We start from the raw sequence: 16,254 nt of genomic DNA, 5'->3' as shown, positions 1-16,254 counted from the left end.
TAAATGATTTAACCAGACTTAGGTAATAGGACTTACCAGGGTTAGAGTTATCTGTTGAATTTACTTGCATCTCTTTTCCAAAACACGAATGTAGAGTAGTGCCAGCACCATACAAGAGAGCCAAAACTTGAACTCTTTGCTTTGAACTCTGTTAAGTCATTTCAACCCAGTGACTCCTCAGCCACCTCCCACATCTCCCCTGCAGTAATGTATACCAAGGGATATTTTAAAATTAAGGCACATTATGGAAAGGCTGCTTTTAAAATAAAGTTTATTTAATTTTTAATTTTTTTCTTATTTATTTTTATATTTATTTATTTATTTTGAGACAAAGTCTCGCTCTGTCGCCCAGGTTGGACTGCAGTGGCACTATCTCAGCTCACCTCTGCCTCCTGGATTCAAGCAATTCTCCTGCCTTAGCCTCCCAAGTAGCTGGGACTACAGGCACATGCCAACACGCCTGGCCAATTTTTTTTTTTTTTTGAGAAGGAGTTTCGCTCTTGTTGCCCAGGTTGGAATGCAATGGCACGATCTCAGCTCACTGCAACCTCCGCCTCCCTGGTTCAAGCAATTCTCCTACCTCAGCCTTGCGAGTAGCTGGGATTACACACATGCGTCACTACACTTGGCTAATTTTGTATTTTTAGTAGAGACATGGTTTCTCCATGTTGGTCAGGCTAGTCTCGAACGCCCGACCTCAGGTGATCCGCCCACCTCGGCCTCTCAAAGTGCTGGGATTACAGGTGTGCGCCAGGCCTAATTTTTTGTATTTTTAGTAGAGATGGGGTTTCACCATGTTAGCCAGGATAGTCTCGATCTCCTGATCTCCTCGTGATTACGGCCTCCCAAAGTACTAGGATTACAGGCGTGAGCCACCATGCCTGGCCAAGTTTATTTAATTATAAAAGCAAACATATCTTTGAAAATGTGGAAAAAAGAGAAGTAGATAGAAAAACACTGATCCAAGTTCTACCAATTACAACCATAGTTAATATAAATATTATTTTCTAGCTGGGCACAGTGGTTCATGTCTGTAATCCTAACACTTTGGGAGCCTGAGGCAGGCAGATCACTTGAGGCCAGGAGTTGAGACCAGCCTGGCCAACATGGTAAAACCCTGTCTCTACTAAAAATACAAAAAAATTAGCTGGGTGTGGTAGTGGGTGCCTGTAATCCCAGCTACTCGGGAGGCTGAGGCAGGAGAATCACTTGAAACTGGGAGGCAGAGGCTACAGTGAGCCAAGATTGCACCACTGCACTCCAGCCTGGGTGACAGAGCAAGACTATGTCAAAAAAAAAGGAAAGAAAAGGAAAGGAAAGGGAAAGAAAAAGGAAGGAGAAGGAAAAGGAAAAGAAAAGGAAGGGAGGGAAGGAGAGAGGGAGGGAAGGAAGGAGGGAGGGAGGGAGGGAGGGAAGGAAGGAGGGAGGGAGGGAGGGAGGGAAGGAAGGAAGGAAGGAAGGAAGGAAGGAAGGAAGGAATCAGTCAGCCAGGCGCCGTGGCTCACGCTTATACTCCCAGTTATTTGGGAGCATGAGGTGGGAGAATCACTTGAACACAGGAGGCAGAGGTTGCATGAGCCAAGACTGTGCCACTGTACTCCAGCCTGGGTGATGGTGCAAGACTCCCCCATATATATATGAATGCATTTTCTTCTAGTAACTTTTCTATGCTTTTTAGATAACTGTATTATGTAATTTAGTATCCTGCCTTCTTTTAACTTTTAAGCATTTCTCCAATCAATATAAATACTTTGAAACATTTAAAACATATGCATAATTCTGTGGACACATCGTGATTTTAATTTTCCCTCATAATTGGATAATTTTTCTCTAAATAATCTTTTAGGCCGAGCACAGTGGCTCACGTCTATAATCCTAGTACTCTGAGAGGCCACGGAGGGTGCATCACCTCAGGTCAGGAGTTCAAGACCAGCCTGGCCAACATGGTGAAACCCCGTCTCTACTAAAAATACAAAAATTAGCTGGGGTCTATAATCCCAGCTACTCAAGAGCCTGAGGCACAAGAATTGCTTGAACCCCAGAGATAGAGGTTGCAATGAGCCGAGATCACACCACTGCACTCTAGCCTGGGTGACAGAGGGAGACTCTATCTCAAAAAAGAATGATTTTGCCGCGCGCGGTGGCTCACGCCTGTAATTCCAGCACTTTGGGAGGCCAAGATGGGTGGATCACAAGGTCAAGAGACCATCCTGACTAACACAGTGAAACCCGCCTCTACTAAAAATACAAAAAATTAGCTGGGCGTGGTGGCAGGCGCCTGTAGTCCCAGCTACTCGGGAGGCTGAGGCAGGAGAATGGCGTGAACCCAGGAGGCGGAGCTTGCAGTGAGCCCAGATCACGCCACTGCACTCCAGCCTGGGCGACAGGGTGAGACTCCATCTCAAAAAAAAAAAAAAAAAAAAAAAAAAAAAGATTTGAAAGACCTAGACCTCTTGTGTATAAAGCCTTCTTGGTACTTAAGCTTAGAGAAAATCTTTTTATTGTGCCACAGGCTAATCAATTACCCTGTAAGAAATAATTCTCAAAATTTGAATGAAGAATGTTCTTTAATATTAAAAAAGAATGCCCCGTGTGACATAATATCATTTATTTATCTAAGGCAGATGACCTGGTTCCTGTGGTTACCTAAAATAAAAACCCACTCTGTAACCCACCAAATAGCTGAGGTATGTAGCGTCTCTTCTGTGCTCTATAGACACTCAGTTTATAGGCCTTCTAAAGGCAGAGTTCAAAGGCTATGTGAGCCATCTGCACTCAAAAGAATGACCTTGGCTGGGCGCGGTGGCTCATGCCTGTAATCCCAGCACTTTGGGAGGCCGAGGCTGGCGGATCACCTGAGGTCAAGAGTTCGAGACCGGCCTGGTCAGCATGGTGAAACCTTGTCTCTACTTAGCCGGGCATGGTGGCGTGCGCCTGTAGTCCCAGCTACTTGGGGAGGCTGCGGCAGAAGAATTGCTTGAACCCAGGAGGCAGAGGTTGCAGTGAGCCAAGATCACGCCACTGCACGCCAGCCTGGGCGATAGAGGGAGACTCCGTCTCAAAAAAACAAACAAAACAAAACAAAACAAAGCAAAAAAAAGAATGATCTTTCGGTTCTTCAATGTATCTATACTGCTGATGGACCAGGATCTGGTAAAAAATGTCAGATCTGAGGAATCAAGTAACATGGAGTAAAATTTAAATCATATGCTAGAAAAAACACATTAATGATGATTGCTAGCATAAAGTTTCTGGGTAAAAGGGAATTAAATAAACATAGCCCACTTTCAAATCTCACTCTTTTTTTTAAAAAAAAAAAAAAGCCCCCATGTGCATATGCCTAGGGAAGAAAGAAAAACCCAGAAGCCAAATACATCTATGTGATTAGAGCAAGAAGCAGTCACAGCTTGCTAAGAGCTAAGCAGTGCAGCCCAGTAGAGCCCTCCACTTCCTCATATGCACTGTCCCATTTCCTTAGCAGTAGATTCGTGGACAGAATGACAGGTGATACTGTAGTCACAGCAAATGTAGTTTAACTTTACAAAACAGCTTCCCACAAGCTGCTTATTCAAGTAATCAATGGTGACTAAAGAATTCTGAAAAAAAGTTGGCAAGGTGACTCTCCTGGGTTTACTTTTCATTGCAAAAGGTTTGGATACAAAGCATAGCTGTGAAAGTTATCTCTGGAAAGGGTTCAATGCTTTGCAGGGGTAAAAGAGGAAGTAGAAAAAAGGAAGAATTCAGCATAAAAACCATACCTGAAACAAACAGGGCAGTTCAAGGAGAGAGAAAGGGAAAAATGAAGGAGGGCATAAGATTCCTCGTAGTCAACATGATTTGATTCCCGTCTTTACATGAACTAACTGCTCGACCTCATTCGCCTTCTGACTTTCCCTCACATTTACTGAAGGCCCAATCCTCTCAACTAGCAAATTCCTTTGCTCTCAATTTAGAGTTCTAAAATTTCCTCCAGGCATTTTATCTGACAGTGTCCTCATTGACAGTCTCATTAAAAACTGGCACCCATATAATATTTTGAAGTCCTGTGGGTCATAGACTATCCATATGAACTAGGAATAGATTGTTTAGGAAATTACTTAAAACAAGCTTATATGTAAGCTTTATTGATGAAAAGGTACCTAATCAAAGCAGTAAATATTTACTCACTACTCTGAAAGCAGCGTATTAGGTAGTGAAGCATATCAAAAGACTAGTTTCACACTAGAAAACCCCACATTAAGAACAATCTACTTTACAAAGTGTGTGTGTTATGAGAACTATATGTTTATTCAGTATCACAAAAGTAAAATAAAGGCTGGGGAAATGTTCCAGATTAAAGGAGGCTAAAGAGACATGATAACTGACCCAGATTAGATCCTGTACCGGAGGTGGGGAAGTGCTAGAAAACAGATTATTGGATGACAAAATTGGAATATGAATATAAATTAGAATAAACTAGATAATATGTTAATACAACAGAGTAAGAGATTAGATAAGAGGATTGTATCAATGTAAGTTTACTGAAGTAGATAACTATACTATGGATATGTAAAAGAATGTCCCTATTCTTAGCAAACACACACTAGTGCATTCAGAGGTAAAGGGTCATAACTATGCAACTTACCCTGAAATAGTTCAGAAATACAATTATGTGAACACGCATACACAAAAAAATTACATAAGTATATATATGTGTATATACCTACATGTATATATGTGTATGTATGTACATACATGTATGCACATACACATAGTGTGTGTGTAGGTAGGAAGAGAGGGGAAAGAGAAAGGGAAAAAGTGTCTGCAAGAGAGGATATGTAGAGCAAGCACAGGTACACAAGCTGCGCTGTTCAATATTGCAGTCACTTGTCACATCTGGTTATGTGCACTGGAAACATGGTCAGTCTGACCTGATATGTGTTTAAGTGTAAACTACACACTGGATTTCAAAGACTTATTATGAAAAAATGTAGGCTGGGCGTGGTGGCGCACACCAGTAATCCCAGCACTTTGGGAGGCTGAGGCAGGCAGATCACCTGAGGTCAGGAGCTCAAGACCAGCCTGGCCAACATGGTGAAACCCCGTCTCTACTAAAAATACAAAAATTAGCCGGGTATGGTGGCATGTGGCTGTAATCCCAGCTACCTTAGAGGCTGAGGCTGGAGAATCGCTTGAACCTGGGAGGTGGAGGTTGCAGTGAGCCAAGATGGCACCACTGCACTCCAACGTGGGCACCGAGCAAGACTCTGTCTCAAAACAAAAACAAAACAAAACAAAAAAAGTAAAGTATCTCAGTTATTTTTAATATTGATTATATATTGAAATTATATGTGTGTGTGTGTGTGTATATATATATATATATTTTTTTTTTTTTTTTTTTGAGACAGAGTCTCACTCTGTCGCCCAGGCTGGAGTGCAGCAGCGCGATCTCGGCTCACTGCAAGCTCCACCTCCTAGGTTCATGCCGTTCTCCTGCCTCAGCCTCCTGAGTAGCTGGGACTACAAGCACCCGCCACCATGCCCGGCTAATTTTTTGTATTTTTAGTAGAGACGGGGTTTCACCGTGTTAGCCAGGATGGTCTCAATCTCCTGACCTCATGATCCGCCTGCCTCGGCCTCCCAAAGTGCTGGCATTACAGGCGTGAGCCACCATGCCTGGCCTGAAATAGTATTTTTAATATATCAAATACAATATATATTACCAAAGTTAACTTATTTTTACTTTTTTTTTTTTTTTTGAGACGTAGTCTTGCTCCATCACCCAGGCTAGAGGGCAGTGACACGATCTCAGCTCACTGCAAGCTCCGCCTCCCAGGTTCACGCCATTCTCCTGCCTCAGCCTCCTGAGTAGCTGGGACTACAGGCGCCCACCACTACACCTGGCTAATTTTTTGTATTTTTAGTAGAGATGGGGTTTCACCATGTTAGCCAGGATGGTCTCGATCTCCTGACCTCGTGATCCGCCCGCCTTGGCCTCCCAAAGTGCTGGGATTACAGGCGTGAGCCACCACGCCCGGCCAATTTATTTTTACTTTTAAATGTGGTTACTAGAAAATGTAAAATTGGCCGGGCACGGTGGCTCAAGCCTGTAATCCCAGCACTTTGGGAGGCCGAGACGGGCGGATCACGAGGTCAGGAGATCGAGACCATCCTGGCTAATACGATGAAACCCCGTCTCTACTAAAAAAAAAATACAAAAAACTAGCTGGGCGAGGTGGCGGGCGCCTGTGGTCCCAGCTACTCAGGAGGCTGAGGCAGGAGAATGGCGTGAACCCGGGAGGCGGAGCTTGCAGTGAGCTGAGATCTGGCCACTGCACTCCAGCCTGGGTGACAGAGCAAGACTCCGTCTCAAAAAAAAAAAAAAAAAAAAAAAAGAAAATGTAAAATTACGTGTGTGGCTTGCATTATATTTTAATGGGTTACTACTAAGAGAGAGAGCACACAAATGAGGCAAAATGTTAACAATATAACAATAGATGCATCAGGGCAATAGATATACAAGTATTCTTTGAATTACTTTTAACTTTTGCAACTTTCTTGTAAATTTGAAATTACTTCCAAATAAACACTTTTTAAAAGTCTAGTTTTACATCAATGATAAGCATAAAGACAGAATTTTGAAGATAGGCTCATATATAGATTTGAAGTTTAAAACACACAGGAGGGTAGAATAGAAGAGATATTCTAGAAATGACAAAATTAGAAATGCCCAATATAATCAAGGGGTATCACAGTCTGAGATGGCACAATCAATATCACTATTCCAGATTAGCAAATAATTTAGGTTGTGATAGCCTCAGGAAGGAAGTCCAACAACTGTACTGACTCACCCCTCTGGAAAGAAGGCATTGATGATCCGGTCCCCCAGTGGGTTGATGGCAAGTTCTGGAATCCTCTGGAAATCTTCCCGGCTGCCAAGAGAATCACCTTGAGTTAGATAGAGATCATTGCCCTTAGCATGAACTCCTTAAGTCAGGAGGTAACAGGGTGTAACCTAGCAAGAATATTACCTCCTGGAATTTACTTCTGTGGCAAATTATACCAAATAACTGCAAAGAATAGCACTTTAATAGCTGCCAAGTGTTTCTTGCAACAACTCAGTAGTAGAAGGAGCCAGATTTGACTATGCCACATTCCAGTGAATTCAGCACACAGGTTACATCAATAAGCCAACTGATGGACAAATACTAATCTGTCCCTTAGTAAATGATTCCTTGAACATTAGCATTTCGTACCTAGTTATTAAGTTTGGAAAGTGAACAGCAAATGAAAGTATCAAATACTGCAGAACTTGAATATGAGGACAAACACTTAGAGGGGTCTCCATATCCTTGTTAAGATTTTTAGGCACTTACAAAATGCAAGGAATTCTTAGGTGCTATTTACATGCAAGGAAAGAATGTTGGCAACCAACTGATTCCTTGTTCTGACTCTGGCTTTTTCTCCATTTCCATTTTCTGTGGACTAGGACTACAGAAGTATTTAACCCTCAAACATGACGTGAGCAGTCATCCTCACATGACTCAGGTGAGGTTATACCAAAGCAAATATTGTCAGCTACCATTCATTGCATACACATCACGTGCTGCTCTGTTTACATACATTATCTCATTTCTTCATGCCCATGTTTTATGTATACCCTTTTAGAGCTGAGGAAATTGAGAGTCAGGAAGATAAAGTAACTTACCCAAAGCCACACTACTCCTAAGTAGCAGAACTGTGATTTAAATCTAAGTCTGTAAGTCAAAGTATGTGTTATTTTTCTAAAAACCACATTTCTTTCCTATATTGAACTTTTTTTTGAGACAGAGTCTTGCTCAGTTGCCCAAGCTGGAATGCAACGGCACGGTCTTGGCTCACTGCCACCTCCACTTCCCAGGTTCAAGCAATTTTCCTGCCTCAGTCTCCCAAGTAGCTGGGATTACAGGCACCTGCGATCATACCTGGCTAGTTTTTTGTACACTTAGTAGAGACGCAGTTTCACCATGTTGGCCAGGCTGGTCTTGAACTCCTGATCTCAGGCGATCTGCCGGCCTCGGCCTCCCAAAGTGCTGGGTGGGATTACAGGCGTGAGCCACAGTGCCCAGCCCTAATACTGAACCTTTTCAATGAAAGTTACTCTCCCCAAGATTTTTCTTTTTTTTTTTTTGAGACGGAGTTTCGCTCTTGTTGCCCAAGCTAGAGTGCAGTGGCATGATCTCTCCACTCACTGCAATCTCCACCTCCTGGGTTCAAGTGATTCTACTGCTTCAGTCTCCCAAGTAGCTGGCATTACAGGCGGATGCCACAACACCCGGGTAATTTTTGTATTTTTAGTAGAGGTGGGGTTTCACCATCTTGGCCAGGCTGGTCTTGAACTCCTGACCTCAGGTGATCCACCTGCCTTAGCCTCCCAAAGTCCTGGGATTACAGGCGTGAACCACCGCGCCCAGCCCCCAAATTTTTCAGTAAGTACTTTTTAAAAACTTTATTTGGTTGTTTCCTGGGCCAAGAATACAAAGCTGTCTACAACTTACCTGTGCTGTAGTCTTCAAAAATATCAATGTCATGGAGGACAAAGAAAAGCAGAGGATTGTTCCAGATCAAGGGGGGGCTAAAGAGACATACAACAAAGCCCAACACATGATCCTGGACTAGGAAAACACCTGCTATAAAGGACATTACTGGGTAATACGTGAAAATGAAGCATGGACCATATAAAATATGGAATATTACATAATGGTACTGTTTCAAAATGTAACTTTCTTGAGTTCGATCTGAGAATGTCCTTTTTATAGGAAATAAACAGTGAAGTGTGTGACAATTGGTGAATCTGGATATCAGAGTAAAAGTTATCTTGTATTGTTCTTGTAACTTTTCTTCAAGTTTAAAATTATTTCCAGATAAAAAGTTAAAAAAAAAAAAAAGATTATAAACTTGAATAGATTTTACTCCTGCCTTCAAGAAGTTTACTTGCAGAAAGATAAAATGTATATCTCCACCCTCTTTGTAATATATGCTAGCAAAGACGGAAGATAATAAAATACTTCTACTGTACCCAGGAGACTTCACACTCTTTTCTTCTTGTGGTTTAACATTTACATGGTGCTTAATTAATTCAGCAAGCTCATCTCCACCACATTTGGTGACACAGGTAGAAACTGACCTAGTGGACTGAACACAAAGCTCTGGAACAATCATCCTGGATTCTAGTCTTTCTTGACCATTTAGGGTAATAATTTTATATCAATGAATAAACCAGAAGAAGTTGTTCATAAGATAACTGGATTGCGGCCGGGCGCAGTGGCTCAAGCCTGTAATCCCAGCACTTTGGGAGGCCGAGACGGGTGGATCACGAGGTCAGGAGATCGAGACCATCCTGGCTAACACGGTGAAACCCCGTCTCTACTAAAAAATACAAAAAACTAGCCGGGCGAGGTGGCGGGCGCCTGTAGTCCCAGCTACTCGGGAGGCTGAGGCAGGAGAATGGTGTGAACCCGGGAGGCGGAGCTTGCAGTAAGCTGAGATCCGGCCACTGCATTCCAGCCTGGGCGATAGAGCGAGACTCCGTCTCAAAAAAAAAAAAAAAGATAACTGGATTGCTTAAGATGATGAAAGAGAAAATTACCGAGGTCCTGATTATTTAATTCAACAAACATGTACAAAGCTTTTATTACATAATTTGCTCTGTAATACAAAGTCTACATTATCATCAAAATGTAGCTCCTCTTGCCTGACAGAGGTCAAGAAACAATAACTACTCCCTTTTAAAGTAAGATTAAGGCTGATTTGAATTGCATGGCTACATACCTCAGTTTAATGTCTAACAAGCTTAAGAAACTTTAGCTGAGAAGAGGCAGTTTAAAAACCAAGTCTAGTATCAAGTGGTGATGCACAACCTAGCCTGAACTTCAGTCTCAATAAGGAAGTGTACACTTGGCCTTCTGATGTCAATAAGGACCTGTCCTTTGATACTATCTAACTCTAGTCTTAGAATTTAGATTGTATACATAATGTAGTTCCAGTCACTCAGATCAAGGAGAATTAAAGTACTGCTAAAAGTATTAAAAAGAAAGAGGGCTGCGCATCACAGCTCAGCCTATAATCCCAGCACTTTTGGAGGCTAAGGCGGAAGAACTGCTTAAGGCTAGCAGTTCCAGACCAGACTGGGCAACAGAGCAAGACCACATCTCTAAAAAATTAAAAAAACAAAAATTAGCCGGGCATGGTGGCACGTGCCTGTAGTCCCACCACCTACTTGGGAAGCTGAAGCAGGAGGACTATTTGAGCCTAGAAGGTCAAGGTTGCAAGGAGCGATGATAACATCACTGCCTTCTAGCCTGGGTGACAAAGAGTGAGACCCTGTTTCAAAACAGAAAAAAACAAAACAAAACAGAAAGAGTATAAAAAATAATTTGTCAACTGTTAAATAAACAATATACAAACAAGTTATTATTACTGGTTGCTTTATAGTAGAATGGAGATCTGGGCAGTTCCTCTAAAACTTAGCTTCTCAAATTTGCCCATCAACATAAACCTAATAGAAAAAAATAAATACTCCAAAGTGACCTAAACACCACAAGCATAAGATCCATCTGAAAATAGATTTGTGTGGATTCACTGAAAAACATACCAACATTTCCTCATGGTATACCTAGGAAAACCTTCTTTGAAGATTTTTTGAGAAAAAGACATTATCACTGGTAGTAGTCAATTCTGAGAACAGAGCCATGTACAATGGCATTCTTTGTGGCCAAGAAATTTCCAATGGGGAGTGGTTTTCCAGACATTCAAGGGCATAGGGATGCTCAGAAAAACCAGAGTTTTGAGACTGTTAGTAACCAGACATACCATTCCTCTACACTGCTCGCCTTCACTACACAAGTCCCTTCTCTTACAGAGATTCAGCCTCACAGGTAACTTCTATCTCAACCACCCACAGGTTGTTGCTTTAGTTGACTTGTACATAATGAGGAGATTAAAATCTGTTAATAGGACATACCCACTGGAAAACACATTCAATTATAAAACACAGCTTTCTAGGCTGGGCACAGTGGCTCACGCCTGTAATTCCAGCACTTTGGGAGGTGGAGGCGGGTGGATCATGAGGTCAGGAGTTCAAGACCAGCCTGGCCAAAATGGTGAAACCCCATCTCTACTAAAAATACAAAAATCAGATGGGCATGGTGGCGGGTGCCTGTAATCCCAGCTACTCGGGAGGCCAAGGCAGAGAAGTGCTTGAACCCGGGAGGCGGAGGTTGCAGTCAGCCAAGACAACACCACTGCACTCCAGCCTGGGTAACAGAGTGAGACTCTGTCTCAAAAAAAAAAAAAAAAAAGAAAACACAGCTTTCCATATTTAAGTAGTATGAGAGGTTAATCATATGGTACAACATATTTATTAACACTGAAATGACAAAAATTTCCATTAGCTAAAGCATTTAATCCGTGTTTTTAAATTAAATGGATAAGATGGCCAGGTGCAGTGGTTCACGCCTGTAATCCCAGCACTTTGGGAGACCAAGGCAGGCAGATCGCCTGAGGTCAGGAGTTTGAGACCAGCCTAACCAATATGGAGAAACCCTGTCTCTATTAAATATACAAAATTAGCCAGGCGTTGTGGCGCATGCCTATAATCCCAGCTACTAGGGAAGCTGAGGCAGGAGAATCGAATGAATCAGGGAGGCAGAGGTTGCAGTGAGCTGAGATCGCGCCACTGCACTCCGGCCTGGGCAATAAGAGCGAAACTCCGTCTCAAAAATAAATAAATAAATAATAAAGAGGAGGAGAATAAATAATTTTTAAAATAGGAACAAAATCCAGGTGAGGCTTCTTACCAAAAAAAAAAAGGAACAGAAGCAAACTCCCGAGCTAAAGGATCCATTTTTAGTCTAAGAAGGTTCACCTAATGCTGAAGAATGAATAATAAAGAATACTTCACAATAGGATATATACAGATGAAATTTCAGAATATCAAGAGGAGATATTTAAGACTTTCTTTTTTTTTTTTTGAGATGGAGTCTTGCTCTGTCACGAAGCTGGAGTGCAGTGGCACAATCTTGGCTCACTGCAACCTCTGCCTCCCAGGTTCAAGCGATTCTCCTGCCTCAGCCTCCAGAGTAGCTGGAACTATAGGCATGCACCACCACGCCCAGGTAATTTTTGTAATTTTAGTAGAGACGGGTTTCACCATATTGGCCAGGATGGTCTCGATCTCTTGATCTTGTGATCCACCCACCTCGGCCTCCCAAAGTGCTAGGATTACAGACATGAGCCACCATGCCTGGCCCAGGGGATATTTTTAAAGCAAACTTTATTGAAGTATAACAAACAGAAAAGTAGACAAATCAAAAGCATTTGGCATACGTTTTCACCAAGGGAAGACTCTATCCAGCCTCCAGATGAAGAAACTGATTATTACCAATACCCGGAAGCTTCCCTTATGCTCCTTTTGTCTTTACCTGCTCCCCTCCCCAAAGGGTAATCGTTATTCTGCCTTGTAACTCCACAGATTACATCAGAACAGAGAGTATTTAAAGAAGATAAACCATCTTTGTGTTCAGATACCGACCAGGCTCTTCCTTTAACCTGACCTGCAAAAGACCACTTTAGGACCCCTGGGGTCCCCAACCTCTGGGTTGCAGACCAGTACCAGTCTGTGGCCAGTTAGGAACCGGGTTACACAGCAGGAGTGAACAAGAGTGCAACTGAGCATTATCACCTGAGCACCGCCTCCTGTCAGATCAGTGGTAGCACCAGATTCTCATAGGAACAGAAACCCTATTGTGAACTGCGCCTGTGAGGGATCTACACTGAGCGCTCCTTATGAGAATCTAATGCCTGCTTCTCTGAGGTAGAACAGTTTCATCCTGAAACTATCCCGCCTATCCCCAGGAGAAAAATTATTTTCCATAAAACTGGTCCCTGGTCCCAAAAAGGCTGGGGATCGCTGCCAGCTGCTTTTTTTTTTTTTTTTTTTTAAATTAGAGACAGGGTCTCCCTGTGTTGCCCAGGCTGGTCTCAGACTCCTGGGCTCAAGCAATCCTCCTGCCTCAGCCTCCTGAAGTGCTAAGATTACAGGCAAGAGCCACTGCACCCGGCCTAAGCTGCCTTTTTAGAAAAAACAATTTCTATGGCAGTGGTAGAAATATCTCACCCAAAATAATGGCATCGGAAGAAAGTAAGGTTTATAAGGTTACAGTACATATCTATATTCTGTGAAACATCAATCTGAAGAGACAGTCCATGTAAAAAGGCAGACAGGGAAATTGCAAATCAATCTGGCGAACACTGTTTACAACACTACTCCCTTGTTCCCTATTCACCCGAATATATTAAAGATGTGGTGAAATCTCGTAATTAGGAAGCCTATTTAACCTTGTTGACCAAGCTTTTCACAAATTTTAGTCAATAACTTTTTGCTTTCTTTTTTTTTTTTTTTTTTAAACACAACACCTATTGATAGACCAAGGAATGATTGTTCTATAAAACATACTTTGGAGTGCGTCTGGGAAAGCACCCTGAAGAAGCTGCATTCTAACCAAAGCCTTCCAGAGATTCTGCTTTATGTCCCACTGGAGCTGATCACTACAAAGGAATGCAGAATGCCCCAGACTATACACTGTAGCCTCTCACTCTGCGGAATTTGGCTTCAGGCCCCAGACATGGAGCACCTTAGAAGAGGAAAGTAAAAAAAAAAAAAAAATTGTTGAAGGGAAAAATCTTTATCCTAATAACTATAACTGCCTTCTTAAGAAGGTGAAGGCGAGGCCGGGCGTGGTGGCTCACGCCTGTAATCCTAACACTTTGGGAGGCAAAGGCAGGTGGATCCCGAGGTCAGGAGATCGAGACCATCCTGGCTAACACAGTGAAACTCCGTCTCTACTAAAAATACAAAAAAATTAGCCAGGTGTGGTGGCAGGCACCTGTAGTCCCAGCTACTCGGGAGGCTGAGGCAGGAGAATGGCGTGAACCCAGGAGGCAGAGCTTGCAGTGAGCCGAGATCGCGCCACTGCATTCCAGCCTGGGCGACAGAGCGAGACTCCGTCTCAAAAAAAAAAAAAGAGGGTGAAGGCCAGGCACAGTGGCCCACACCTGTAGTCCCAGCACTTTGGGAGACTGAGACAGGCGGATGGTTTGAGCTCAGGAGTTTGAGACTAGTCACGGGGAACATGGTGAGACCTGCTCTCTACAAAAAATGTAAAAGGTAGCCGGGCAGAGTGACACGTGCCTGTAGTCCCAGCTACTCAGGAGGCTGAGGTGGGAGGCTACAGTGAGCCATGATGGCAACACTGCAATCCAGCCTGGGCAACAGAGTGAGACCCTGTCTCAAAAACAAAAACCAAAAAAAGAAGGTGGAGGCTGTTCCAGGTAACAAAAGATTGGAAGCCACTTATATTCAGATGAGCACCCTGATGGGTCCTGGAAAGATCAAGACTGGCCTTAAGCTGAGTTTGGCAACAAAGGCTGGAGAGAACTGGATCACTCTCTAACAGAGAAGAGTTCTGAGCTAGGTCAACTCATTTCTAAGGCTAGAGGGGGTAGAAGAGGAGAGGGTTGAGAGAAGGGGGAAGACAATTTAATCGGATGGCCACAGGCTAAGATGATCATTGTCAGGAGGCACAGTCAGAGTGAAATGCCACTGGTGAGTGGGTCCCACAAAACAATTTACATAAAATGCATTACTTGTTTACTATGTGGCACATTATGTGGTACAATTGGATAATTTATTCTAGGTATTCAAGGTAGCTTGGTGCTTCTCTCATTTATTTTTATTTTTTGTAGAGACGGGGTTTCACTACGTTGCCCAGGCTGGTCTTGGGACTCCTGGCTTCAAGGAATCCTCTCACCGCAGCCTCCCAAAACGCTGGGATTACAGGCATGAGTCTCCTCGCCCAACCTTTCTTATATTTCAATCCACACCATGATAGAGATCAAAGAACAGGTTTATGACCTAGAGCTTTCAGGCTAGGTACAGTGGCTTATGCCTGTAATCCCAGTACTTTGGGAGGTCATGGAGGGAGGACTGATGGAGCCCAGGAGTTTGAGACCAGACTGGGCAACAAGGTGAGACCCTGTCTCCACAAAAAATGAAAATAAAAGTAATGGGAGAAGCACTAAGTTACCTTGAATACCTAGAAGAAACTACTCCATTGTACCACATAATGTGCACTTTTTTGCTTTTTTGCTAAAAGGAAAAAGGAAAAAAAAAATCAGCCAGGCATAGTGGTGCACGCCTGTAGTTCCAGCTACTTGGGCGGCTGAGGTGGGAGAACTGCCTGAGCCCAGGAGGTTGAGGCTGCAGTGAGCTGTGATGATGCCATTACACTCCAGCCTTGGAGACAGAGTGAGACCCTGTCTCTTACAAAAAAAAAAAAAAAAATTGCCAGATTGGAGAACAGTGTCTGGCACATCATAGATACTCAGTAAATACCTGCCAAATGAGTAAGCTAGTCTGCTGGCTTTCCACAGGCTGTGAAATGGTATCTTAAGGGTTGAGCAAATCTTACCTAGATATATATATATATATATATATGCATTTATTTATTTATTTTATTTTATTTTATTTATTTTCTTTGAGATGGAGTCTCACTCTGTTGCCCAGGCTGGAGTGCAGTGGCACAATCTTGGCTCACTGCAACCTCCACCTCCCAGGTTTAAGCGATTCTCCTGCCTCTCAGCCTCCCAAGCAGCTGGGATTACAGGCATGCGCCACCACACCCGGTTAATTTTTGTATTTTGAGTAGAGACAGGGTTTCACCATATTGGCCAGCCTGGTCTCGAACTTCTGACCTCAGGTGATCTGTCCATCTCAGCCTCCCAAACTGCTGGGATTACAGGAATGGGCCACCACAACTGGCCAGATTTATTTAATTTTTTTTATTTTAAAGACAGGATCTCACTGTGTTGCCCAGGGTGCAGGGCAGTGGCGCAATCTTGGTTCACTACAACCTTCACCTCCCAGGTTCAAGCGATTTTCCTGCCTCAAGCTCTCAAGTACCTGGAATTACAGGAATGTGCCATCACACCCGGCTAATTTTTGTATTTTTAGTAAAGATGGGATTTTACCATGTTGGCCAGGCTGGTCTTGAACTCCTGGCCTCAAGTGATCCAACTGCCTCGGCCTCCCAAAGTGCTGGATTATAGCCAGGTGTAAGCTATCACGCTTGGCCCTTAGATTTTAAGGAGCAGGCAATACCGACGCCTGGCAAGTTTTCAACCTTTCTTTTCTTCTTTTTTTTTTTTTTTTTTTTGAGATGGAGTCTTGCTCTGTCA

General features: G+C 43.1%; 1 protein-coding gene across 1 annotated transcript in view; it reads right to left on the bottom strand.

Annotated features, from left to right (window-relative positions):
• Window positions 1–16,254, bottom strand: part of CHP1 (calcineurin like EF-hand protein 1) — a 54,451-nt gene that overhangs the window by 20,933 nt on the left and 17,264 nt on the right. The window contains exon 3 of the mRNA XM_010369042.2: window positions 6,831–6,911. Within this exon, the coding sequence (XP_010367344.1) occupies window positions 6,831–6,911 (81 nt within the window). The remainder of the gene's footprint in view (window positions 1–6,830; window positions 6,912–16,254) is intronic.

The sequence above is a fragment of the Rhinopithecus roxellana genome, chromosome 17 (genome assembly GCF_007565055.1).
Source record: "Rhinopithecus roxellana isolate Shanxi Qingling chromosome 17, ASM756505v1, whole genome shotgun sequence".
NCBI classification, from domain to species: Eukaryota; Metazoa; Chordata; class Mammalia; order Primates; family Cercopithecidae; genus Rhinopithecus; species Rhinopithecus roxellana.
This window is presented reverse-complemented; position numbering and strand designations above follow the sequence as displayed.